At 38.4% G+C, this 27,827-nt stretch overlaps 1 protein-coding gene across 2 annotated transcripts in view; it reads right to left on the reverse strand.

Annotated features, from left to right (window-relative positions):
• Window positions 1–27,827, reverse strand: part of LOC126235991 (esterase E4-like) — a 102,117-nt gene that overhangs the window by 11,616 nt on the left and 62,674 nt on the right. For both annotated transcript variants that reach the window (XM_049944986.1, XM_049944987.1), the window contains exons 7-10: window positions 26,872–27,047; window positions 23,992–24,139; window positions 12,691–12,823; window positions 1,438–1,692 (exon numbers count right to left, since the gene is read on the reverse strand). In XM_049944986.1, the coding sequence (XP_049800943.1) occupies window positions 1,455–1,692; window positions 12,691–12,823; window positions 23,992–24,139; window positions 26,872–27,047 (695 nt within the window). In that variant the 3' untranslated portion in view covers window positions 1,438–1,454. The remainder of the gene's footprint in view (window positions 1–1,437; window positions 1,693–12,690; window positions 12,824–23,991; window positions 24,140–26,871; window positions 27,048–27,827) is intronic.

The following is a 27,827-nucleotide window of genomic DNA, read 5'->3' on the forward strand; positions in this document are numbered from 1 at the left end:
CTAGAAGAAAGATTAAGGAAAGGCAAACCTACGTTTCTAGCATTTGTAGACTTAGAGAAAGCTTTTGACAACGTTAACTGGAATACTCTCTTTCAAATTCTGGAGGTGGCAGGGGTAAAATACAGGGAGCGAAAGGCTATTTACAATTTGTACAGAAAGCAGATGGCAGTTATAAGAGTCGAGGGGTATGAAAGGGAAGCAGTGGTTGGGAAGAGAGTGAGACAGGGTTGTAGCTTATCCCTGATATTCAATCTGTAAATTGAGCAAGCAGTAAAGGAAACAAAAGAAAAATTTGGAGTAGGAATTAAAGTCCAGGGGGAAGAAATAAAAACTTTGAGGTCTACCGATGACATTTTAATTCTCTTAGAGGCAGCAAATGACTTGGGAGAACAGTTGAATGGAATGGATAGGATCTTGAATGGGAGATATAAGATGAACATCAACAAAAGGAAAACAAGGATAAGAGAACGTAGTCGAATTAAACCAGGTGATGTTGAGGGAATTAGGTTAGGAAATGAGACATGGCTGAGTTTTACATGAGTAATGGCTGAATTTTGCTATTTGGGCAGCAAAATAATTGATTATGGTCAAAGTAGACTGGATATAAAATGTAGACTGCCGACAGCAAGGAAAGCATTTCAGAAGAAGAGAAATTTGTTACCATCAAGTATATTTTTAAGGGTCTGGAAGTCTCTTCTGAAAATATTTGTAAGGTGGTGTAGCCATGTACGGAAGTGGACTGAAGACCACAATGTAATTTTTTAATTATTTTTGATAAGGTTACTTAAATTGGGCAAAATGACATTTTATGAAGGTTTCTGTTGTATCAGTTTGCTCAACAAATCAACAGTTAACCTCACTATTTCAAATGTTTGCACCTGATGTTTATTACGTATTGTGCAGAACAATGGCTTTCATTGTTCCATTCTTTTAAAACATTGACAGTAGTAAAAGTATAAACGAAAAGACCAACCAGCTTTAAATGGTGGAACAAAAGTTACAACTACATACTTTTACATTCTCTCTCCATCACACTCTGATGTGTGATTCAACAATTAGCAGCCATTAACACCTGTGCATTAATACCTGTACACTCCTGCTGATATTATAGCTAATTTTATTGTTAAGTAGTGGAAACAGCTGATTATATTAACGTTTTGATATATTTTTATATTTATTGCACATAGCTTGTACCAAAATTTGCAAAGCAATATGGGTTTGCTTTATGTTCATAAACAAGTTATTATTGGCTCAAGTGTTATCATTCTTTTATTGAAAACATTGTACACAAATAAGGTAAACTGATAAAATTTGTTTAATACATAATTTTGGTTTTATTTAGTGACAGAATTGTCATTGTGGTCAATGATATGTTACTACACATTATATCATACAAACATATGCACTTGTAGTGTTGCTCTTCAGTATGGCACTTACAGTAATGGACCACGTGACTAATGATGGTGAGCATGGCGGCTATGGTGATTCCTGACAGGCCTGAATCTCCTTCTGTTGGCCCCCGATGCGCTGATGGGCAGAGGGAAGAGCCTATCCCACAGCCTCATGCGCTCTTGGTAGTACAGGCCTTGCCTCATCTGCAGCTCCGAGCCAATCTCTAGGTATGCTGGCTTTGAGAGGTTAAGTGTTTTCCACTCTACATTTATGACGTCAGTCTTCTCTGGAGTTGGGTTCCTATAACATTTGGTGTAAAGATTGGCTATAAATTCAATCACATACTTTTCCATCACCACTGCTAGGATCTAACCACTTATTAAATTTGAGACAATATTGTGAAAAGGATAGATTACTGCTCACCATACAGCAGAGATTCTGAGTTGCAGATAGGCCCCACAAAAAGACTGCCAAACAAGTAAGCTTTCCAGAATGAGATTTTCACTCTGCAGCGGAGTGTGCGCTGATATGAAACTTCCTGGCAGATTAAAACTGTGTGCCCGACCGAGACTCGAACTCGGGACCTTTGCCTTTCGCGGGCAAGTGCTCTACCAACTGAGCTACCGAAGCACAACTCACGGCCGGTACTCACAGCTTTACTTCCGCCAGTACCTCGTCTCCTACCTTCCAAACTTTACAGAAGCTCTCCTGCGAACCTTGCAGAACTAGCACTCCTGAAAGAAAGGATATAGCGGAGACATGGCTTAGCCACAGCCTGGGGGATGTATATTTTCTCTTTCGGCCAAAAAGGCCTTCATCAGAATTCACACACACACACACACACACACACACACACACACACACACACACACACACAGGCAGACCCAACTCTTCACAAAAATTCTTGTTGGAGACAGTCGCCATGTGTGTGCAAGTTGCATTTGGTTGTGTGTGTGTGTGTGTGTGTGTGTGTGTGTGTGTGTGTGTGTGTGTGTGTGTTGTCTAATTCCAATGAAGGTCTTTTTGGCGGAAAGCTTATTTGTTTGACAGTCTTTTTGTTGTGCCTATCTGTGACTCAGCATCTCTGCTATATAGTGAGCATAATCTATACTTTTCATAATATTGGTATTATTCCATCCTGGATTTTCCATTGTTTGATTTCATTTATGAAACTTAAGTTATTTTCACTGTTAGTAAACACCAATGGAAAAATCTAAACTAGTTATGATGCCAATTAATATCCTGAGCAGATGAGTTCAAGGTCCTTCTGAGTCCTATTCAGTTTTATCTTTCATCTAAATTCTGACAACCACTGTAAAGTGCAAGGCAGGGAGTATTTTTCATTGTACTAGTCTTTAACATGGATCTTATGATTTTTTTGGCCCAGAAACTGTTCACAAGAAAGTGGATGGGCAAAATAACTGAAAACAATATTTATTTCAGCCAGCAGCTTCCTAAACATTCTCAGGGCAGGAAATGCAGTACAACAAGCTTTTAATTCATAAATCAAATCTATAACGGGTAAACCTCAGACATCATGAAGAATGTAAGAGAGCATTTTGGGAAGGTAAACTTGCCAAATAGAGTCAACTACCACGAAAATCAGTGTAAACAATGCTATCCTTGGATGATTTAGGTTTGCACAAGGGAGGTGTCCATTGGGTGCCTGCTAGTTCAATCAGATCATTGTGACTGTTAAAAACTGTTCTACTGAATATAAATGTCATATACATCTACTATGAACAAGCAAATATGCTATTTCAGAATTTTGGTTTTGGTTTCTGCTTCCAACTATTGGGACTGGTTTCTAAGAGAAATTATCTGGATTACATTCCCATGTAGCATTATTAACTAGGAAAGAGAGTTTCACTTAAATTCTCCCCTTACTCAGCTGAAACAAAAGGTGATTGTTAGTGCTTAATATCTCTACCATTTTGGAGGTAATTATCTCACACTGGCTGGTAGTGATAGTGTTTACTCTGTGTACTTTCTCTTCCTGCAAGCTCTCCCATACAAATAGTCGCAGTCCTTCAGATCTAACCTAGCTTCTTGAGAGAATTCCTTCTCAGTTTGCTGTGATTTGGCTGAAAATGGCCATGTTCTAGAACAGGCTGCCCTGATCTCTTGGGTAGGATGTCCCTCATTTCAGGGCAAAATGACAGGTAATTGCGCCCTGAAATGAGAGACACCCTACCCAAGATACTTCCAACCCCTCCTAAAGTGGTGTTGTGTTTCCCACTCAACCTCCACAATACCCTAGTCCATTCCTATGCTACTCCCAATCTCAACCCCATGTCACAAGGATGATATCCCTGTGGAAGACCCAGATGGAAAACCTGTCCTGTCACAGGTTTATTCTACACCATCAAGGGCTGGGCTACATGTGAAAGCAGCCATGTCATTTACCAGCTCTGCTGCAATCACTGTACAGCTTTTTATATCAGTGCGACTACCAACCAGCTGTCCACAAGGATGAATGGCCACCGGCAAACTGTGGCCAAGAGCAAAACACACTACCCTGTGGCACAGCATGCAGCTGAACATAACACATTTGATTTCAATGGTTGCTTCACTACCTGAGCCATCTGGATCCTTTCCTCCATCATCTGCTTTTCTGCACTGTGCAGATGGGAGTTAGCCTTACAACACATTCTCTGCTCCTGTAATTATCCTGGCCTCAACCTATGGCAACATAATGTACCCACGCCCTCCAGCTGGTGCTGGTGGAGAAGTGGTTAGTGAGTTGGTCTCTCATACCCAAATCCCCTGGCTTAGACCCAGACTTCACTCTTAAACATGCATAACATGGCACGATATAGAAAAAATAATCTCTCCAAGCAAACTTTGGAGGTAGGCTGTATTTAGTGCACTCCCAATGAAATTTATATCTGAAATTTTGTGCCCAAATTGTTATTGGTGGATCACAAATGCTGAAGTAAAATTGATGAGAAATTTATTACTGTAGCTCCACATAGTGGCCAAGGGCCAGTAAACATTTTATTATTGTTTCTTGACTTAATATAGCTCTAATATTTCGTTAATTATTTATTGCTCTGCAGTTCTTTTTTATATTTAAATATCAAAAATTGTTACTAAATTAAGTTCTGATGCTTTACAACTATTGTACTCAGTTTACTCAACATATTACGGAGGGGAGGGGGTTGTACAAATGAGTAGTGTGTTGACAGGGAAATGGAGTGCTGCAAATATAATTATTTACTAGGGCACTAGTTCTGTGGGTCACTATCATTGTCTTTTCTGTACTTACATGTGGTGTTTGCTCTCTTCTAAACTCCACAGAGTACTCTATTCATGGAGTTCTAATTCACTTCCAAAAACTATATAGAACCTGTCAGAGATTCAGTTGGTTCTTTGGACCTCATTTCGTATTAATAGTTTTAACTGTTCATCCAGCAGTTATCAGGAATACATATAATCTCAACCACAATGTTGCTTAACAATTCTAGTTATACGGAGTAAGTCTTCATAAGATATGATACCCATTTCGATTGTCCCTTCCCCCTCCTCCCATACACAAAATGCTCCTTGGCCCACTGGCTGATAGACCCCTACATTTGAAATTGCCTATCTCACATATAACAATGTATTTTTTTAATGTGTCACCTCACCTTTCATGCATTGTTTCTTTTACAATGGATGCATTTTTAGGGTTCTGTACTTCAATCAGTAAAAACAGAAGCCTTTAGGGCAACTTACTTCTCTATCTGTCTGTCTGTTAAGACCTGTTTCCCTGAGGAATGAGTAGAAACCAAGCATAAATATGGACAATGCAATTCTGCCAACCCAAAGTTGTGATGAAGTGTTTATTGAAACAACATGAAATGACTTCCAGACTGTAAACTCGAATAGTAAACTATTTATGCTTTCAGACAACCATGGTTGTGGTCTTGCAAATAAAGTAATAGAAAAAACTAATATAAATGTGCGAGATATAGGGAAACTAGGAGCTCCAATTTGTGAAAGTAAAAAGATGATTGCATCTACAGAGGTAAAGAATCTACACCATAGAGACTTTGTCATACTTCTGAGAGGTTCTAATGACATACACAAAACCAAAATGGCAAGTGCTATCCATGATCTTAAACAGCGTCTGGAAACTCTCACACATACAAATGTCATAATTGTGAATATTCCACACTGTCATGATCTTGTGAGACGGTTGTCTGTTAATACAAAGATACAAAGGGCCAATAATCAATTTGCTAAAATCTTCAGACATTTTGAAAATGTGAAATGTGTTGACATGAGTAATATAGGCTGTAGATTCCACACACAACACTGAATACACCTGGAAGGCTTGGGTAAAGAATATTGGCCAAACAAATTGATAGACACAACACCATCACAAGACCAAACAGGAACAACAAAAACACCTAAAAAAAAGTAGAAGTGAAAGAACTATCAGCGGCAGCAAATCATGCAAAAAATTATGAGGATTCAGCAGAAAGAACATTGGATAGTGAGATGAATACAAGAAAACTATAGCTCTTCATCACCCAAATGATTTCTTAGATAAAAACAAAGGAAACAAGAAGCCTCCAAGGCAAGAAGTACTCAGTGTTTCTCAGTTCTCCAACAGAATATCCAGTCCATAAGAAATAAAAGTGCAACAGCTACAAGTGGAACTGCAGACTATTGATAGTTCACTTGTTTGCATAACAGAAGATTGGTGCAGGGGATCAGAAATTACAAAAGTAGCTCTAAGCACATATAATAAGTCTGTTCAAAAAATTCTGGAACATTTGTAATTTTGTGCCAATGCGTTGGAGCAAAATGCGGCTGACATTCCTGGACACACCTGTGTTTAATGTGTAATTACCAGAAGTTTCGTTGTTGTATGTCTGTTAGTTATTGTTCAGTAATATGTCGAGTACAATGATGTGTGATACAGTTTGCAAATTTTGAGATGGCAGAGTTAAAGGAGCAGCATGTCTCCACTAAATTTTGCATGAAATTCAATTACAGAGAGACACCAAATGATGTAGAAAGCCTTTGGTGAGTGCTTAATCCATACTCAGTGTTACAAATGACTCACATGATTTAAAAATGGCCAGATGGAACTAAAGGTGACCCTCGTTCAAGACGCTCTTCGACATCTATCGATGATGCTCATGTCGGGAATGTCAACAAAATTGTATGTGTCAAATGAAGACTGACCATTTGAGAGATTGCAGAAGAAGGTAACATTTTAGTTGGATCATGTCATGAAATCCTAAAACTGCATCCTGGAATGCAGCATGTTGCTGCCAAGTTTGTCCCATGGCTCACGAGTCAAGACCTGAAGGAACTTCACATTGCAATCTGTAGAGAGCTTTTGCATTGTGCAAATGAGAATGAGATGTTCCTTGAGACAATCATAACTGGTGATAAGACAAGGGTCTACCATTATGATGTTGAGACCAAGATTTGACCTTCACAATGGGTTTGGAAAGGTTCTCCAAGACCAAAAAAAGCTCTTCAGGCCAGGAAAAATGTAAAGCCATGTTGATAGTTTTCTTTGATTTTGAAGGATTAGTTCATCAAAAATTCATGCCACAGGGACAAATTGTTATCAATGGTAATATCGGGATGTGCTGGAATGCCTGCGAGAAAATGTGAGAAGGAAATGGCCTGAAATGTGGAGAGAGAACTCATCGTCACTGTTGGTGCATGACTATTGCACAAAAAATGATGTCATTGTCTGCCTCATCGTCTTTACTCTACAGATCTGGCCCTTGCGGACTTTTTTTATTTCCAAAGTTGAAAACCCTCCGCCACACACCATCAGGTGGCTTGCGAAGTATGGATGTAGATGTAGATGTAGAAAGGATGAAGATTTGCAATGATACATGAGATAAAAGAAAATCTACAAATTGTGCGTCACGCAATCCAGCAAGAGGCATGCCAAGACTGCTTCCAGAAGTAGAAACGGTGTTGAGAGTGGTGCATCAATTGTGGTGGAGAGTATTTCAAAGGAGACCATGCACAATAAGTAAAAGGTAAGCATAGAAAAATTTTGTGGGTCAAAGTTCTGGAATTTTTTGAACAGATCTTGTAATCTAGCATGCCATTATAGTAGAACCTCCATAAGAGGTGGTGGATCACATACAAATGTAAAGGAAGGGATTCTGTATAAAGTTAGCAATGACATTATTTCATTACGTGAAGAAAAACATAAAAGTATCAGCTACAGAGATGAGAAAGCCACATATGTTACAAAGACTTACTGCACTACATATTTACCATTCTCCCAGTGGTGACATAGATACATTAGCGGCAAAACTAATCCAAGTATAAGACATGGTTAATCATCCTAATGGCAAAATTCTGATTTGTGGAGATTTAAACATCAACACATTAAAGCCAGATGGATTGTGCAACACATTTTAGGACATTGTGTACAGCTATAGAATATCACCATTGATTAACACAGCCGCAAGGGTAACTGAGCATTCAGCATCAATCATTGTCCATATACTAACTGACTTGGAGAAAGAAAATTGTGTTGTTGTAGGTAACCTGGGCCTTTCAGATCATTCCAGTCACTTCTTAAAACATAGCAAGCACAAAGGTTGAATTTACCATGCAAATGAACAATGAAACATGAGAAGAAGTATACATGGAAATAGTACAGATAGGAAGTTTTCAATGTTTCTATGGAAATTTAGGTTGGAAGAAGTGTTCTCGTAAGTACTGTGAGTCACTAAAACACAAAAAAGGTAACTGGGTGACCAAACGGATAAAATGTTAAAATTATATAAAAGGCAAAAAGCAATATAAAAGCTGCCTGGTATGTCACCAAACAGAAGACAAATAGAAAAGAGACAAAACAGGTAAACATACAATTACAGCAAAATAGTACCACAATACATGATCTCGAAAAAACTGCACACTTCGCAATCAAAATTTCAGGAACCCAGTTACCAAGCTACACAACAAATTTGACAAAATACAGCCTATACAAACACTGAACTATGTTCCAAACACAATGCTGCTGCAAGCCACCACTTCAGAGGAAATAAGCTTTGTTTTTCGGAACCTAAAAACTAAAACCTCAATAGGTACGGATGAAATGCCTGTGTGGTTGCTGAAGGACTGTATAGAGAGTATAAAAGACCCTTCACTCCACATCGTAAATGAATCATTCACCACAGGTTGCTTCCCAAAGGCTCTAAAGTATGCAAAGATCATGCCCCTGCATAAAAATTATAGGCCCACTTCTTTACTGTCATCATTTTCAAAAGTAAGGAAACCCATAATGAAAATTGGACTCTTGGGGTACCTAAGAAGCACAATCTTTTGTGTACAGAACAGTTTGGGTTCAGGCCTGGTAAAAGCACACAAACAGCTAAAGCTCATTTTACAAATGTTGTTCAGGAAGCACTATACAAAGGAAATCATATAACATGTATCTTCTTTGACTTCAGCAAAGCCTTTAATATAGTAGGCAACACAATTGTGTTAAATAAACTGAAAGCTCTAGGTATAAGAGGGGTAGCAAATAAGTGGGTTCACTCATACCTAAACAACAGAGAGCAATGGGTAGAGGTCTGACAAACTAACTCCATTCATATCATAAAACGCCTTTCTGGCCCAGAATACAGTAATATTGGAGTCTCCCAAGGAAGTATGCTTGACCTAACACTCTTCTTGGTATATAGCAATGATTTTCCTCAGAGTGTCAAACACAGTGAAACAGTATTGCATGCTGATGACAGTAACATACTGATCAGTGAAGCATCACCAAATATACTAGAGAACAAAGCTAAAGATACATTCATACATGTATGCAGATGGGTAGACAACAACAAATTAACTTTATATGTTAAAAAAAGCAACAACAGTTTTAGTATTCACATAAGCAGAAAACCCAAAAATAGCTTGTTAAAAGTGGAAGATTAACTCATAGAATACGTATCATAAACAAATTTTCTGGAGATGCATGTTGACGCACAACTTAAATGGGACTGAGCATTTTACTGCCCTTTGGAAATGAATAGCTTCATCATGCTTTGCACTTAGAATAGTAAATTCTGTGTGTGGTAGCTCATGCACCAGAACAACATATTTTGTGTATGTTCATTCTGTGATGAGTTATGGGATACTGTTCTTGGGAACAAATGATCAGAACAGACAAACAATCTTTAAGCTACAAGAAAGGGCTGTACAAATTATGACAAATAGTACCAAGAGAACTCATTGCACTGAGTTGTTTAAATCTATGGGGATCCTGACTGTTCCATGCGAGTACATATTGCAAACAGTGATCCACATTAAAAAAGACAGTGATTAGTACCCAATGAACAGGTCTCTACATGAACATGGTACCACATCCAGCCTTCACCCACCTCTCAATAGAAAAAACAAAAACCCAAAATAGTGTGCTACATGATGGAATTAAACAATACAATAAACTACCACAAGAGATCAAAGATAAAAGTGAAATACATGATTCAGGAATACCCCAAAAAATTATCTGTTGAAAGAGTGTTTTTATAACATAAAGGCTTACCTAAAAATGATGTGTAAATTCTGTTGACAATTGTGCTAATGATTAATTACTACAAATAAGAGGAATTTTACAACATGTTCAATAAAACAGTGAACCGAGCGAGGTGGCGCAGTGGTTAGCACACTGGACTCGCATTCGGAAGGACGACGGTTCAATCCCGTCTCCCGCCATCCTGATTTAGGTTTTCCGTGATTTCCCTAAATCGTTTCAGGCAAATGCCGGGATGGTTCCTTTGAAAGGGCACGGCCGATTTCCTTCCCAATCCTTCCCTAACCCGAGCTTGCACTCCGTCTCTAATGACCTCGTTGTCGACGGGACGTTAAACACTAACCACCACCACCAATAAAACAGTGAAATACAATGTCCAAATGGGTAACTCAGTAAGGCAAGTAATGTAAGTATCTATTTATGTATGTAATTGTCTATATTTATTTGTCTCTGTGTCTGTATTTTATGTATTTATGTGTTGAAAACATTCACACAATTTATATTGCCTATAAACGGAAAAATAAATAAAATGCTGTCAAGTTGAAATTTATGTGAAATACTAGGGTTTATGGTCCCTTGGTGGTGTAAAAATATTTAAGCTTCTAAATGAATGCAATCAAAAGATATTGTCATTTATGTCACATATTTTCATACTCACAAACACACTCTTCAGAACCAATAGATACACTGTCTACATACATAATTAAGTTTGCACAGAACTCTCAGAGTGCAAGTCCTATTCACATTTGTCCTGTTTTTTGTCTTGAGTTCTCCACCGTTTTTTTATTTCTCTGTTTTAACATGTTCTTCAGAAATTTCTCTATTTTTTAAGAACTGAATGTGACATCTCCTGTTGTTTTTTTATATAGTTACATTATTGATTTTTCAACGTGGTACTGGATGATATTTTACTAAATTTTATATAGAAATAGTCAAAGCTGCAAGATTAATTTTTTATTTAATTGATGACTAGTTTTGGGTTACCTGAACTCATTTTCAAATCATCCAAATAAACAAAACAATATTTTCTGAAACAGGATATAAACTATGTCAAGATTGTACACACACTTGTAAGAAAGTCAGGTTTAACTATGAACAGAGACAGTGGCCTCTTAGGGCCATTTGAGGGGAACAGATTATGTGCCAGTTCTAGGTTTTATCCATTCCTGTTCTTGTATTCCTTTCTCATTCATAAAAACACTAAATTAATACTACACTGCAGAGCAATTATCAAACTCTCTCACATTACAAATACCCAATCACAAGCAATTGAATTATAGGCACCTATGTAGTAGCATACATCACTCGGGTTTGTCCTGATTAAGACAGAAGTATAAGTACACCATGGCATGGATTTCGCAGTACAATGAGAGAATTAGGGGTGTGAACCTGATGCATGGCCATCCACTCATCATCAAAAACTGAATGAATTTGACTGGAACTGGGTCTGAGCCCACACATATCACAAAGCGATATCCCTATGTCAGACAGTACATGGAAGGGTATGGAGGAGGGAGGGGGGAGGGGGGGGAAGTAGCATCCACAAACCATTCTAGCTTAATTTGGAAACATGTGTTAGTGCATTGTTTACTGAAGGTAGTGATCAACTGTGAAATACTACAATCAAAGAAACAGATGTACATTATTAGACAGTTTGTTCCTGAATGTCCACTGTGGCATATCAGGGGCCCCATTCCATGCTAAGTATGCATCTTTCACATGAGAGTACAATAACACTCTTCCTGAACATTGACCTGTTGGTGACCAAGATGTACTGCTACATGAAGTTTTCAGCAAATTCATACCCAGTCACTGGCGTGTGTCAGTGTGTATCAGATGACCTATTTCAATTCTTTGAGCATCCTAGTCTAATGTTCCTGTGGCCACACCAATGTATGTGACCTTTGACATATACTGAGCAGACATACATGCATCAGGTGGCAACTACTGTGTCTCATACTGAGGAGGTAGTTTTGGATGGTATGGGCACTGGCCATTGTAGCAGTCCAGCATTGAAATGGCAAGAGGTTTACTGAACTGCACGCCATCTATCTGCTGTTAATAATATTTCACAGTAGCCTCTGTCATTAACATGCTGTTTCCCACTGTGACTGAAATTGGGAGTGCTAGTTTTCCATGAGTCCAACACCCACATCAGCTCAAGCTAGTCCCTTACATCAGGCTGCAAAGAGTGTGCGCATTGTGCATGTAAATGTCATACTGACAGTCAGTATAAGACCTGATGACATCTTAATTATGGGACAAGCAAACTATAAGTTAACTTATTTTGCCCACTTTCACTCAATATGTGTTATGCCAGATGTTTCTGTGAAAATTTACATCAAGGAAGAATTTAATAATCCTTAATGTTAAGAAACATGTAGTAATGGTGATATATGTCATCTATTCATGATTCTCTTGTATAGGGCAGAGAATATTGAATATTGCCTCACAGTGTATGGAACTTATTCACTTGTCAGGCTTGTTTTGAAAAATCATATGCAGCTCACAAACAGAAGTAACTATTACAGATACAATACAAGGTAAGAAAGGACTTGACATTGGCCAATACTCAGTCTAAGTGGGATGCAGACAGAAGTGTGATATGCAGATACAAAACACTGTGATGCTTCACACTGACAAGAAAAATATTGACTTTGTAAAATATTGAGTATATCATATGAAACTATCATATTGTACATCAAACAGGCTCATGGAGAAACTAATTAACTAACTGATGTGCTTTTCATCAGGAAAGGTACTTACTAAAATTTATATCTTTGAATGGATAAACTTACCCAATTTTGATGAAATTTGTCCACATTTTTGTCATTCTTTTCAATGTTGTGTATTCAGGATCAGTTTTAATGAATTCTGGGAATCTTGCTGAGATGTAGAATAAATAAATGAGATCATCATGGTGTGAAACGCCTATGAGAGAAAAACAAACAAAGCATGAGTTAGAAACTGCATCTTACTAAAATATACATATATTTTCTTTCCAACAAACATAAAAAAATTTATAACTCATCTTTTAATGTACAGAAATGTGCGTGCCTTTTTAGTTGGTGACACATAGAGAGAGGTCTCTTATATGTAACATTACATCACAATTAGCATGTTAGACTGAGATTCAAGTGTGTGGTGTTTAAAGGGGAGGGGGAGGGGGGGGGGCAAAAAGAAAGAAAGAAAGAAAGACTGTTCTCAGAAACAAGTGAGACAGAAATTGCAGTAGTAATAAATCACAAAGAAGATGGAGATGGTATTTCCAGGATAAATGTATTGCCATCAGTGAACAACAGCTTAAACTGTGATGCCATTCCAGCCAACAGAATCAAAAGCAGACTGAATGGACTATCAGGATGGAACATGAAATAACTTCAATGAGTGGGTCACTCTTATGGTATAAATAAATAAATGTGAAGAAGTAAGCTTGGGCTTAAGTGAAATGAAGCACACAATAATCATGAAAATAAATCTCAGATTGGACCATAGGCTGTATTTGCTCTGGGTAAAATCAAGTGAAATTGTTCATCCATAAGTAATTAAATACTTACACTCTGGCTGAGTTTGTTAGTAGAAGGATAATAAAATTGTTGATGACTTGAGAGGAAGAAATTGAGGTGTGATTCAATTTATATCCCACAAAGAGGATGATCAAACAAATAAAATGATGAATTCCTGAAGAAGCCAAAAGAGAATACAGACTGTGGAAATTGAACTGAACAAACAATTTTAATGTGCAGTTTGTCTCACAAGGAGTGGGATACTAATCCACAATGACACTGCATAGGATGAAAGAGAAATACAGAAAGAGTACATTTACCATGTCTGTGTATAATAAAAGAAATGATGCTAAAAAAGAGCAAACAAGCTCTATGGTTCAACATGTAATCATTTCAAAAAGGTAACAATCATTGACATTCCAGCCCAAGATGCTGGAGCTGGTGGTCATGTGTGCATGAAGTATGCTTGCTTGAGAGAGAGAGAAAGAGAGAGAGAGTCTTTACTGATGAAGGTTGTGGCCAAAGGCTATATGTGAGTGTCTTTCAATTGTGCCTGTCTGCAACTTGACGTATCTTCTTTATGGTAAATAGCAATCTATCTTTTCCTACATTGTTAAAGCTGTAACAGTGACTGACATTAAAAATATGTTGGTCTGTAGCTACACCACAACTGTGCCCCACAGTAAACTTGTCATTGTAACATGGTCAACACCTAAATGGCTTAGGAAATCACTTCTAAGCAAAACACTACTTGAGGCTGTAAAAAAAATAAAAATAAAATAAGAAGCAAAAAATAAAACAGATTTAGGTGTGCAAATAAAACAATATATAGGCTTCAGTTTAAAGAGTCAGTACATGAAAGCTTCCAGCAGTGACCAAGCCTGGCACATGTTGGATCTGGTCACAACAATTTGCAGTGAGAAGTAAAGAAAATGCAGTAGAAGAAGCAATAAGTATTCTCCCCATATCAAAAATGATTTGATATTGTTACATGTTAATGCACAATCCCTGAGAAGTAAGCTTAGTAAATTACAGTACTGGTCAGATAAAATTAACTGCAGCATACTATGTATTAATGAGCACTGGCTGCAAAACTAAGAAATAGACCATATGGCTACATTTTACCCTAAATTATTGTAGAACTAATATTGCACATGGTGGTGGGGCAATTTACATATAAGAAAATCTAAATTTGCAGCATTCAGTAATAAACTTAGGCAAGCACTACATTGAAGGTGCATTTGAGGCAGCAGCTATAATACTGCAAACACAAAAAATTATCATTGTGTCTGCATACTGAATTCCAACTTCTGATGAGGAAGTTCTAATAGATAAACTGAATGCATTAATCAAACAGTTCACTAAACACAAAAACCACAAAATTTTTATTGCATAAGACTTCAACATAGATGTAAGAGAAAGTAGAAGAAATGTAAACGGCATGATTAACTGTCTGAAATCACTAAACTGCTACTGTATAAATGAAAATCCTATTAGGTTAGATGTATGCTTTGACAACATAATTAGTAATGTATATAGGTGTCAACTAGAATATGGTGTGATTAAGTTGCAATTATCTAACCATGATGGGATATGCATCAGAATAGGCAGTATGAAACCTGAGAGCACTAAACAGTTAGTCACATATAGAATATTAATTGAGGGCAATACTGAGCAATTGATACATGAACTGAAGGTAATACATTGGTAGAATATACTGCATAAAATAAAAAAAATCTTGTTGAGGAGGGTTTCTCTATGTTTTTATCTAGAATTAAAAATGCAATACATAGGTACTACCTGCTTGTCACAAAAAGTGCCCCCCAGAAACAACAGAAACTTCAGCACTCTAACAAGTGGTACACTCCAAAACTTGAGCAAATAAAGATACAGCTATTTATGCACAAAAATAATAGTGGTCAAAGGGAGGAAGCCAGGCAACACCATATTACCCTTAAGAAGCCATACAAATATGAAGTAAAATCAGTTAAATGTAAAATAAATGACTAATATATATCACAGACCCAAAAAACTGTTGTCAAGCAGCCTGGAAAATTATAAAAAGTGAGATCAATATGGGCAAAGGGAAAACCACAGTCCAAATAGATTGCAATGCCTTTAATGAATACTTTATAAACTCTACCTGGTCCCATTCTTCATTTACTACAAATAATTCTATTAACTGTTCAGCTTCTATATCTCTGCATAAGCAACCAAAAAGTTCTGGTGAAAAATCACCTCAAATAACATCTTCAGATCTATAAATAAATTTAAAAACTTAAAAACTCAAAAACAAAGGCTTACTATAGGCTTGTTAACAGTGTTATTAAATACATAGCTTTTGCAATCATGATGCCCCTAACATATCTTGCAAATTGTATTCTTGATGAAGGTGTGTTCCCCAAATGTGTGAAAATGACAGTTACACTCCCATTTTATAACAAAGATGAAACAGAAATGCCAAACAATTATAGACCCATATTAATACCATAGATTCCATTAAATCAAAAGTCATTGAAAACAGTATACATATGAAAGTTTACAATTTTGAAAACACACTGCAGGTTGCGCTTGTGTGTGTGTGTGTGTGTGTGTGTGTGTGTGTGTGTGTGTGTGTGTGTGTGTGTGTGTGTGTGTGTGTGTGTGTGTGTGTGTGTGCCCATGTGTATGTGTGTCTACTGCTGACAAAGGCCTTAATAGCTGAAAGCTATGATTGCGTATATCTTTTTATTGTGCCTATCGTGGCTCAGCATCTCCACTATATGGTGAGTGGCAACTTTCCTTCTCTCGTATTGTGACAGTAAGAAGTGTGTTACAGAGGTGTAACTACGCTGTCATATGGCCTACAAACCTATGAGACAATCCAACCCTCAAGGACAGAACAAGAAAATCTGTTGAATCTACACTTGAGAAAGCAATATGGCTGTAGACTTCGTGCATCAATTTCTACCTTGTTATTGCTATGAGGATTATATGTGGCTTTCACTCATCCATTCATATCATTCATTCATATACTGTGTCCATAGATCACATTGTGAAAAAGAATCTTCAGGGATGTGGAATGCACCAACCTATACTCTAACAGACAGAAGCAACCATTGCTTGCTACTTCTGCAAATATGCTAACAAAAAGTTGAAAGTAGTGCTAATCTGCACAGAGTGATCATTATGGCAATTACTTTTATATTAGTTATATATGTACTTTAGGAGAAAAGCAGCTATTTTGAAAAAAATCACTGCTCATTCTCCTGAGAAGTACTCTGGAGTACAGTTCCAGAACAGAGATCAGACTGGTCTGAAGCGAAGAGTTGTAGTTCACCATTCCTATTCATCAACATAAGGGATTACATTTTAAAAGCAGCAAAAAGAAAGGCTCCATCATATAGAGCTAATGAATCCATTGATGATGTTTCGATACGAGATGAGACACAAGTGGTTGTACTAGATAATCTAGACCTATGGCAAGAAAAAATTATGGCTATGGGTCTCAAAAATAGCAAGCCCAAGAAAATCGGTCTAGCATTGAATAGAAATTTTCCTATACACCACCTATGAATCTGAGATTAAAAATGAGATCAAGGCTAACTTCCATTGTTTAGGTAATATTGTCTCCTTGGATAACACCATACTCCAAGAGATTGGTAACAGACTATAAAAAGCCTCCAAACTCTAAAATATGGAACCATGTCAGATACTTTGGGATAGAACAGTTCCATATGTTTCCAAGATCACCTACACAAAACATTTCCTACCTATGTGTGGAGTGGACCAGCTAGGTGGCATTCCCTTTTTATTCCCTACAAAAGATAAAATGGATAACATAATGACTGAAGATATCTGAGAACATCTATGAATGGAAAAAATCCTGTTGGAGATTCTTGAAGAAAAACAACTACAGTGGTATGCTCCCACCCCCGTACAAAAGATCTTTTGTGTATTCTTTGATCAGAATGTTGGAAAAGATCAAGGGGCAAAATCTTGTGATGGTGGGGAAAAGTAGATCTTTAAGAACATCAGAACTAAAGACGCCAACTGGAATCAGTTGAGAATGTGGACTATTACCACTGAAAATAAATAAAGTGCAGCTCTTTGCTCAATGATCCAAAACAAAGCCACTAGAAAAAGTACAAAAACATCACATAAAAAATTTTTAACATTAAGACTGTGTGATGAACTAGAATTACAGTTTTCAAATCCAGATTTTTTCCCCTCTTATAGGAAAAGGCCACTATCTGAGCAATCCATTCTTGCCACACACCCAGACAAATCTTCAGTCTATTTGTATCTCTTTCCTACTCTTCTCAACTCTCTAAAATCTTGTGTAGCTTTCTACAAATCTCAGGAATCTCATTTCCAATCCATGTATCTTATTTAGGTATTTAGTACTCAGCTAAAATTCCTCTGAGCCACATGGAAAAACTGAAAGAGCCATCTTGTTGTAAAACTTCATTCTTTTTCCTTTTCTCATTTTCCCTGATAATGTTCTTTGGATCTTTCTGCCAGTGAAATGATAGGTATATAGTTTCTCAGCAACATTTTTGGAGGATTTCATATTTTCACAAGTCACAGATGAAAAATAAACCAGATACATACACTAGTAACACACCTGTACCTTTTATAATTTAAAGCTGGAAAATGAAAACTAATAGTCAACTATTCAACAGTTATGAGAAGAATAGATTGCTATTCACAATAAAGACAACATAGTGAGTTGCAGAGAGGCACAATGAAAATATGTTACATACTAAGCTTTCAGCTGAAGCCTTCTTTCTTCAGCAAAAAAAGGAAAACACACACACACATTCACACAGGCAAGCAACCTCAAACCTCACACACAATAACCACTATCTGCTGCTGTTATAGCTTGACTGCAACTGTTGAATTGACTAAATGCAGCAATTGGGGCTTGGGCAGGGCATGGGGAGGGATAACAGAATATGAGTGGAGGGGGGAGGGAGAGAAGAACACTGTCTGGGTGAGCATGCAGGGACTAGAAGGTGACATGACAACACTGCTAGAGGCAGAGTGGGGAGGCTGTGGTGGAGGGGAGGGAGTAGGAGGAGGAGTGGTAAAGAAGAGGAGCAGAGAGGAGAAAAGAGAAATTGGGTGTTGCCAGAGAGTAAGCACAAGGAGGGTATGGGACATGAATTGGGAGGATAGTGTAGGGCAGAGGGGGCAGAAACTGTTCAGTAGAGGATGTGGGACAACAGGTTATCTTAGGTTGAGACTGTGATAATCTGAGGAGCAGAGAATGTGTTGTAAGGATAACCCCCATTTGCACAGTTCAGAAAAGCTTATGGGGGGGGAAGAGGATCCAGATGGCCTAGGGTTGTGAAGCAGCCATTAAAACCAAACATTTTATGTTTGACTGCTTGCTATGCCACAGGGTGGTCCAATTTGCTCTTGGCCACATTTTGGCATGCCCATTCTTCATGGTGGACATTTGACTGGTAGCCAACCCAACATAAACAGCTGAGAGATGATTGCAGCATAGCTGCTACATGACGTGGTCACTTTCACTGGTGGCCCAGCCTCTGATGGGGCAGTATAAGCTTGTTACAGGACTGGGATAGGAAGTGCTGGGTGGGTGGATTGGGTAGGTTTTGCACCTAGATCTACCACAGGGATATGATCCCTGTAGCAATGAGTTGGGATTGGAAATGGCATAGGACTAGGGTGTAGTGGAGGCAGTGTGGGTGATGGAACACCATTTTTCTAGGGAAATATCTTGGGTAAGATGTCCTTCAATTCAGGGAATGATGACAGATAATCAATGCCTTGACAAAGTATTTAGTTCAGTTGTTCCAGTCTGGGGTGGTGTTGGGTGGTTCTTGGGGTTGATGAGAGGATTAGGGGTGTGTGTGAATATGGCACGAGAACTCCATTTGCAGACTAGGTCTGCGGGACAGTGCCTGTCTGTGAAGGCCTTGGTGAGACCTTCAGCATATTGAGTAATGAGTTCTTGTCACTGCAGATACACCATTCACTGGTGGCCAGGTAGCATGGGAGAGATTTTTTGGTGTGGAAGGAATGGCAACTGTCAAAATACAGGTACTGTTGGTGGTTTCTGGGTTTAATGTGGACAGAGGCATGGTCAGAGGCTTCAAAGAAGAGGAGGTTAACGTCCAGGGAGGTGGCACACCAGGTTGAGGAAGACCAGCAGCTGGGACAGAAGGTTTGAAGTTGTGAAGGAATGAGTAAAGGCTGTCTCAGCCATGAGCCCAGATCATGAAGATATCATCAATGGGCTTTGGGGTTTTGGGAATCCAGGAGAGCTTCCTCCAGATGGCCCATAAACAGATTGTCATAGGACAGTATCATACAAGTGCCCATGGCTACAATGAGGATTTGTTTGTATACCTTCTCTTCAAAGAAGAAGTTAATAAAGTGTATGAGGAATGAGGTAGAGGGTTTGGAGTCTGAAGGATATTGTAGGGTTAGTGTTCAATAGGTATTGGAGGTTATGCTGGACTAATGGGATGATATCACTGTAAGTGGAGGAGTCAGACAATTGGCAAAGGCCCGCCAGCTAGTCAGTGACTCCTTAGCAGAAGGCCTTTGCCTGTTGTTTAGTCCAACATAACATCCAATACCTGCTTAAAGCCTTTGGCCCTTTGCAGAACCTCTCGCCTGAATTCATTTCCCTCCATACCCCCTTGACATCCCACACACCTGCCTTCTATATATTCCCCAAAATCCACAAAACCAGCAATCCTTGATGTCCCATATTAGATGGTTATTGTGCCCCAACTGAAAGAATTTCAGCCCTCAGTGACCAGCACTTCCAACCAATTGTCCAAAATCTAGTCTCCAATGTCAAAAATACCAACCACTTCCTTCACCAGCTTTCCAACATCTCTGTCTCTTCACTTCCTGGATTCCTATTTGTCAGTGCCGATGCCACTTCCCTATACATCAACATCCCTCACACCCATAGTCTTGCTGATTTTGAACACAATCTCTCACAACGTCCTTCAGACTCAAAACACACTACCTCATTCCTCATATGCCTTATAACTTAATCCTAACATACAACTATTTCATGAAACTCTTTCAGTGGGGGCACAATAACCATCTTAACATGGGACTATTTGAAGGGAACAGTGTAGCAATGGGCACTTGAATGCCACCCTTCTATGACAACCTTTTTACAGGCCACCTAGAGAAAGCCTTTCTAGATTCCCAAAACCGCAAAGCCCTTGTCTGGTTCAGGTTCACTGATGATATCTTCATGATCTGGGCTGAGGGCCGAGTCAACCTTTCCTCATTCCTTCACAACCTCAACACCTTCTCTCCCATATGCTTCACCTGGTCTTCCTCAACTTGGTGTGCCACCTTCCTGGATATTGTCCTCCTCTTCTCTGAAGGCTCTGACCACACCTCTGTCCACATTAAAGCCACACACCACTAACAGTACCTGTATTTTGACAGTTGCCATTTCTTCCACACTAAAATATCTCTCCCATATTGCCAGCCACCTGGGAATGGTGTCCCTGAAGTGACAAGACCTCATTGCCCAGTATGCTGAAGTCTCAACAAGGCCTTCACAGACAGGCCCTGTCCCCCAGACCTAGTTCACAAAAAGAGTTCCCATGCCACATTCCTACACACCCCTAATCCTCCCACAACCCCCAAGAACCAGCTACAAAGGAGCACCCTCTTTCATCACCTGCTACAGCTAGGAATGGAACAACTGAACTAAATCCTTCATCAGGGCTTTGATTACCTATCATCATGCCCTAAAATGAGGGACATTGTACCTGAGGTCTTTCCCCCCAAAAGTGGTGTTCCATCACCCACACAACCTCCACATCATCCTAGTCCATTCCTATGGTGCTCCCAATCCCAGCTCCTTGCCACAGGGATCCCTGTGGTAGACTTAGGTGTAAGACCTGCCCAATCCAACCACCCAGTGCCCAATCCAACCACCCAGCACTTCTTTTCCAGTCCTGCTACAGGCTACATCAGAAGCTAGGCCACCTGTGAAAGCAACCATGTCATATACCGGCTGGGCTGCAAACATTGCACACATTTTTGTATTGGTATGACTAACAACCAGCTGTGTACCAGGAGGAATGACCACTGCCAAACTGTGGTCAAGAGCAAAGTGGACCACCCTATGGCACAATCCTAGGCCATCTGGATCCTTCTCTCCACCACCACCTACACTGAACTGCAAAACACGTTCTCTGTTCCTGAAAACACATTGTTGCCGCACCCTCCACCCAACATTTCCACTCCCTCTGTCCTATAACATCTTCCCCATTCACATTCCCTCACCTTCATTGTGCTTGCTTCCTGCCAAAGCACCCACCAGTCTCTCTCCTCACCGCTCCTCTCCTTTTTCACTGCCCATTTTCACCCACCTCCCTCCTTCCTCCACAGCCACCCAATGCTGCCCTTGGCAGCCTTGCCCTGAAGTATTCTAGTCCCTACACACTCCACTAGACAGTACTCTTCTCTCTGCCCACCCATTGTACTCTGATATCGCTCCCCCTTGCCTCCCAATCCCTAACTGCTACTTTCATTCAACACATCAATTGTAGTCTGGCTAGAGTGGCTGTAGATAGTGGTCATGTGTGTGTGAGGTGTGCCTGCTTGTGTCATGTAGTGTGTTTTACTTTCTTTGCTGAAAAGGTTTGTAGCTCAAAGCTCTCTGTGTAACTGTCTTTTCATTGCATCTGCACAGTGAGTAGCAATATATCCTTTTCATAGCTGTTGATATTCCAACCTGGACTTTCCATCATTTGATTTAGACAATCAGTCACCTGCAGCTGATTCATGTGTGGTATGAAGGAACATACAAATCTGTAGCAAATTTCATTGACTTTTGATTAAACATTTTCCTGGATTGAGTACTCACACACACACACACACACACACACACACACACACACACACACACACACACACACACACAGTCATGTTGTTACTTGTACAATGTTAAATACATCAGAGCAATGAGACATCCACAACCAACTGTAAAAGGTTTTTTTCATGTATATGTTTGGTGTGTCTGTCATTAGAAACTGACTTCACTAAAATAATGCAAACAAACTGCCAAAAACAATAATCAAGTTGGCTAGCATTCTAGAAATCAGCTACTTTCTGACTAAAAAACTCAAAGTGAACCATTTCCAGATCATAATTTTTGGCAATGTAATAACAGCTTCTACAGGATTTGCCAACATAATAATAGCTTCTACAGCATTAATGAATATCTGGAATATTGCTCATGTCTGCAGGTTCTCCTTCATAATCTCCCTATGCTCAAAAGGTTTTGCATAATTGCATTTGTATGTGTTTGCAGTTCTTGCTCTTGTTTATGCTCATATTCTGACCACTAGTGCATATGTGAGTGCAGCTGTTTATCTTTGTCTTCTTTGTAGTGGTAGTCACAAGGAAATCTAGTTATTTTAATTAATAAAATAAGTTCATACACAGCTTTATTAATCTCTCTTAGAAAATCTCCACTATCTGCATCACCCTGCATAGAAATTTATTATTATCAGACTGTTAAGCAATGCAAACTCCAAGTTCAAGTATCAACAATGTAAGGGAGAAGCAGATTGCTGCTTACCATGAAGGTGACATATTAAGTTGCTGTCAGGCACAAATAAACGTTAAGTTGCAGACACAAATAAAAGACACACTTTAGCTTTTGGCTACAGCCTTAATCAGAAAAAGAAAACACACATTCATTCACATAAGCAAGCACATCTCATGCACATGTGACTGCCATCTCTGGTGGTTCAGATTGGAATGCCACTTATTCTGGTCCAAGTGGCTGGAGTCGGCAGCGGTGTGTGCTTGATGAGTGCCTGCCTGTGTGAATGAATGGTGTGTGTCTCTCTTTACTGATGAAGGCTGTGGCCAAAACCTTTATGTAAATGTCTTTCAATTGTGCATGTCTGCAACTTGACAGGTCTTCTTTACAGTAAGTAGAAATCTGTCTTTTCCTATATTGTTGGCATTCCTATCTGGAGTTTCCATTGTTTGATTAAGCAGTATATTATTTATTGTCCTAGAGTCATCAAGATGTGTTGATTAGAAAGCTTCCGAACTACATCTAATATTACAACTTATGTTTGCCTAGATTTTGTACATGAATGTAAATATGAAAAATTTTATACTGTCTGTATTTTGAGAAGTCCTATAGATATAAAAAATGTGATACAATGGGCACATTATGAATAAATAAAAAGACTTTTTACACAACCTGAAGTTTCCTCTGAATGCTGGACTGCGCAGGGCATGAAGAATAAGTAAATGAATGAGTGAGTTGTTCTGTTCCTTAATGAGAGTAAGAATTTCCCAGTATAAATTTCTCAGTATAATTTGAGAAGAATGTATACTGACATTAGAGCATTTATTTATTGCCATATGTGTTTTCCAAGCAGAGCTGTTTGAAGCTTGGTATGTACCACATGAGAATAATATTATGTTTCATTTTAGAACTGTGAAAGAAATTCCAGTGACTTGTAAAGTCTTCAGTTATTAGCTGAATTACAAATTGGATCAAAATTTGCTGCAAAGACTACCCAAAAATAATATGTACATTACAGCTGTATTTTATTGAAACAAGGTATTTACCATATGGAGTTTGAGTTCCTGGGGAGTACAACCAGCTGTACCTGCCTGCATACGTGAAGTGGTAATAGTACACAGGTGCTGAACTCAGCTGAGCTACTATCTTTGCAGCACGGTCCGTAGGGAATATTATAAGTGCATCAGAATATGCCTGTAAAAGGGAAACAGAAAGGAAAATAGACCACAATATAAATTAAAAATTTCTGTTCTAAAACAACAAAATAATAGAAGTAAAATTTAATGATGATAGAAATTTTCAAATTAAAATAACAGACAAAAATGAGGACAGGTGAGCCCTCACTGGCAACTGGTTGGCTGGTTGGTGCATGGCTTACAAACAAATGTTACAGCACAGAAAATGTCACCAACTTTCAAGCTACCACTCTTTTTATTTAGCTCTTTCTCTAAAACACACATCTAAACTCAGTCCTCATGACCACAATGATGATGTTTATTTATGAGTGAGTGCGTGGAATGATGGGTGTGTACAGAGGAAAGACATACAGTGTTACATATGTGGGACAAAGAGGAGCTAGGGAGGCAACAGAAGGCAAAAGATGAGGAGATAGGTAGCTCTAAGTGTCAGTAGCAAAATGACAATTAATTAAAAATTACAGGAGCTTCTTCAAAACAATTATAGTTTTACTGGGCTAAGTAGAACATCTGAATTGCTTTTTCTAAGTAAATCAAACAATGGAAAATCCAGAACGGAATGTAACAATATTGTGAAAAGGAAAGTTGCTACTCACCACATAGTGGAGATGCTGAGTGGTGACAGCCAAAACAAAAAGACGGTCACAAATATAGCTTTCAGCCAGTGGCCTCAGTTGCCTTAGACTGCAGTTATGTGTGAGTGAGTTGCATTTGCGTGAGTGTGTATGTGTGTGTTTGTCATCTAATTTTGATGAAGGCCTTACTGGCAGAAAGCTATATCTGTGACAGTCTTTTTCTAAGCAACCCATTCAAGCAAAATCCATCTGCTCTCCAAAACTAAAAAGTCAAGTGTTAACAACAAATTCAGGATGCCTAGCAACATGCCTTTAAAATATTCACTAATGGATGAAAAATAATTGATCAATCATATGTAGGTAGTGCCTTCTTCTACCTTGAACTTCAAACACAATGATCATGGTTTTCTAAAACATTGATCATGTGAAACCCAACTCGCACTATTCCCACATGACATACTGAAAGCTTTGGATCAAGTAACTAGGTAGTTGCAGTGTTTCTTTATTTCCGAAAAGCATTTGAGTCAGTACCGCACCTATACTTATTGTCAAAAGTACGATCATATGGGATATTGAGTGAAATTTGTGACTGGATTGAGGATGTTTCAGTAGGGAGGACACAGCACGTTATCTTGGATAGAGAGTCATTGTCAGATGTAGAAGTAACTTCCAGTGTGCCCTAGGGAAGTGTGTTGGGACACTTGCTATTCATGTTGCATATTAATGGGCTTGTAGACAATATTAATAGTAAAATCAGGTTTTTTTGCAGATGATGCAGTTATCTAGAAGGAAGTTCTATTTGAGAGAAGCTGAATACTCATTAAGTCAGATATTGATAACATTTCGAAATGGTGCAGAGATTGGCAAATTGCTCTAAATGTTTAGAAATGTAAAATTTTGCACTTCACAAGATGAAAAAATGTAGTATCCTATGACTATAATATCAATGAGACACTGTTGGAGTCAACCAACTCATACAAGTACCTGGGTATAACACTTTGCAGGGATGTGAAATGGAATGATCACATAGATTCAGTTATGGGTAAAGCTGGTGGTAGACCTTGGTTTATTGACAGAATACTGAGGAAGTGCAATTAGTCTACAAAGGAGATTACTTACAAATCACTTATGTGACACATCCTAGAATATTGCTCACATGTGTGGGACCCCTACCAGATAGGACTAACAGCAGATATTGAACACATACAGAGAAGGGCAGAATGAATGGTCACAGGTTTCTTTAATCCACGAAAGAGTGCCACAGAGATACTGAAGGAACTGAAATGGCAGACTCTCAAAGACAGATGTTAACTATCCTGAGAAAGTCTATTAACAAAGTTTCAAGAACCAGCTATAAATGATTAATTACTCGAGGGATATACTACAACCACCAATATACTGCTCGAACAGGGATCTCGAGGATAAGATTAGAATAATTACTGCATACACAGAGACATTCAAATGATCATAAATGAATGGAACAGGAAGAAATCCTGACACTGGTACAATGGGATGTACCCTCTGCCATGCACCTGACAATGGTCTGCAGAGTATAGATTTAGATGTAGATGTAGATACTGCCTCTACACATCGAAATGTATCTCAGAGGAAATGGACACCATTCAGCTTTTCATGTTTATGAGGATGATTGGACTGAAAATGGTCTTGATCATATTTGATTTATTAAATATATTACCAGCTCTCAACACGCCAGAAATACAGAGGGATAACAACATTCATTTTATGAACATCACATTGAAGCTTGCTGAGCTGGGGTGCTATGGAACTTCAGTGAACTTTCTCTGACAAAAGGAATAACTGGATCTTCTCGCAAAGGGTGCATTTGGTCTTGTTAAAGATCAATACTGTCATGCATTTCTCAGTATTGGTTGAGATGAGTCTTTGTCATTTTTTGTGCCAAGAAACATGTTCTGAAGTTTGTCCTGGCATTTCAGATTGTAAAAATATAAGTGTTACTGTTGTTCTTAACTATTATTATTGCACATAGTTGATGGAAGATTCACAAGAACATACACAGTGTAAGGCACTAGTAAACAGGGTGAGTTACAGAAACAGCTGACTATAGGGCATCACACTCAGTACGCTATAGTACTTTTTATGTAAGTCATGTCATACGTATTTGAGCCTTACTTACTTGTCCAAGAGCAATCTCAGAATCATTTGTTATTGGTTTATCTTGAAGATAAAACTTTCTCAGCTCTCTACTAACTTCAAGTGAGTGTGGCGTACCCCGCTCATAAACAAATGCAATTGGAAATACTGTCTCGTAATTTTCAGACATATTTTCTGCCAGATTATTGTAGGTAATTTCTGAAACATGGAATTAGCACAATTAAACAGTCAATATATCAGAAAAATCAAAAAGAAATAGGGATTAATTTGATTAATTTCTTTTTATCAAAGTTTTAAAATAAAAATGAATGCCCTGAAGCAACGGCTCCATGTGGCTGAAGTTTTGCATACATGTCATACAATTTACAAAAGCATAGATGCTGTTGGCTCCAGCGTCATTACAGCATAGCTGTTGAGAACAACATAGCTTTCTGTGTGTATGGTATATATTTTTAGTTAGCTCTAAGGGAGGATAATGTCTGACATCTTAGAAGCAATGTGACAAAGAAAGCTGGGATCTTTTTTCTTTCCCTCTTGTTTTGCCATTGGCCTCCTTAAATTCATTTTTTTTCGTTTATGGCTAATTACCATTAACATACATGAGAATAATCTGCATTTTCATAAAAGAGAAAGCTTGGCCCTCAGTCTTAAAGAATATACCACCAGATCTACTTTTGTGCTTAGTTTTATGCATGTAATTGATTTCCTAATTTATTTTGACTATTCCTAGTTAATATCTTTTCTTATAGGGTGAAATCAATATTTGTTTTGTAACTTGAATTCTACTGTTAACTTATAAGCAAATATAAATTCTGTACTAATTAATAATATGGCTTAACCCTTGTACTACAAGAAACTGTTTAAAAGACAGAATTGTTCTGTATATTTACTTAATTGAATGAGGTATGTTTCAGTTGTAATTTCTGTAACTTAAACATTGAACAATGTATGGTTTCAGTGCCTATTATTGTTATGATA

The sequence above is a fragment of the Schistocerca nitens genome, chromosome 2 (assembly GCF_023898315.1).
Source record: "Schistocerca nitens isolate TAMUIC-IGC-003100 chromosome 2, iqSchNite1.1, whole genome shotgun sequence".
In the NCBI taxonomy this organism is placed as follows: Eukaryota; Metazoa; Arthropoda; class Insecta; order Orthoptera; family Acrididae; genus Schistocerca; species Schistocerca nitens.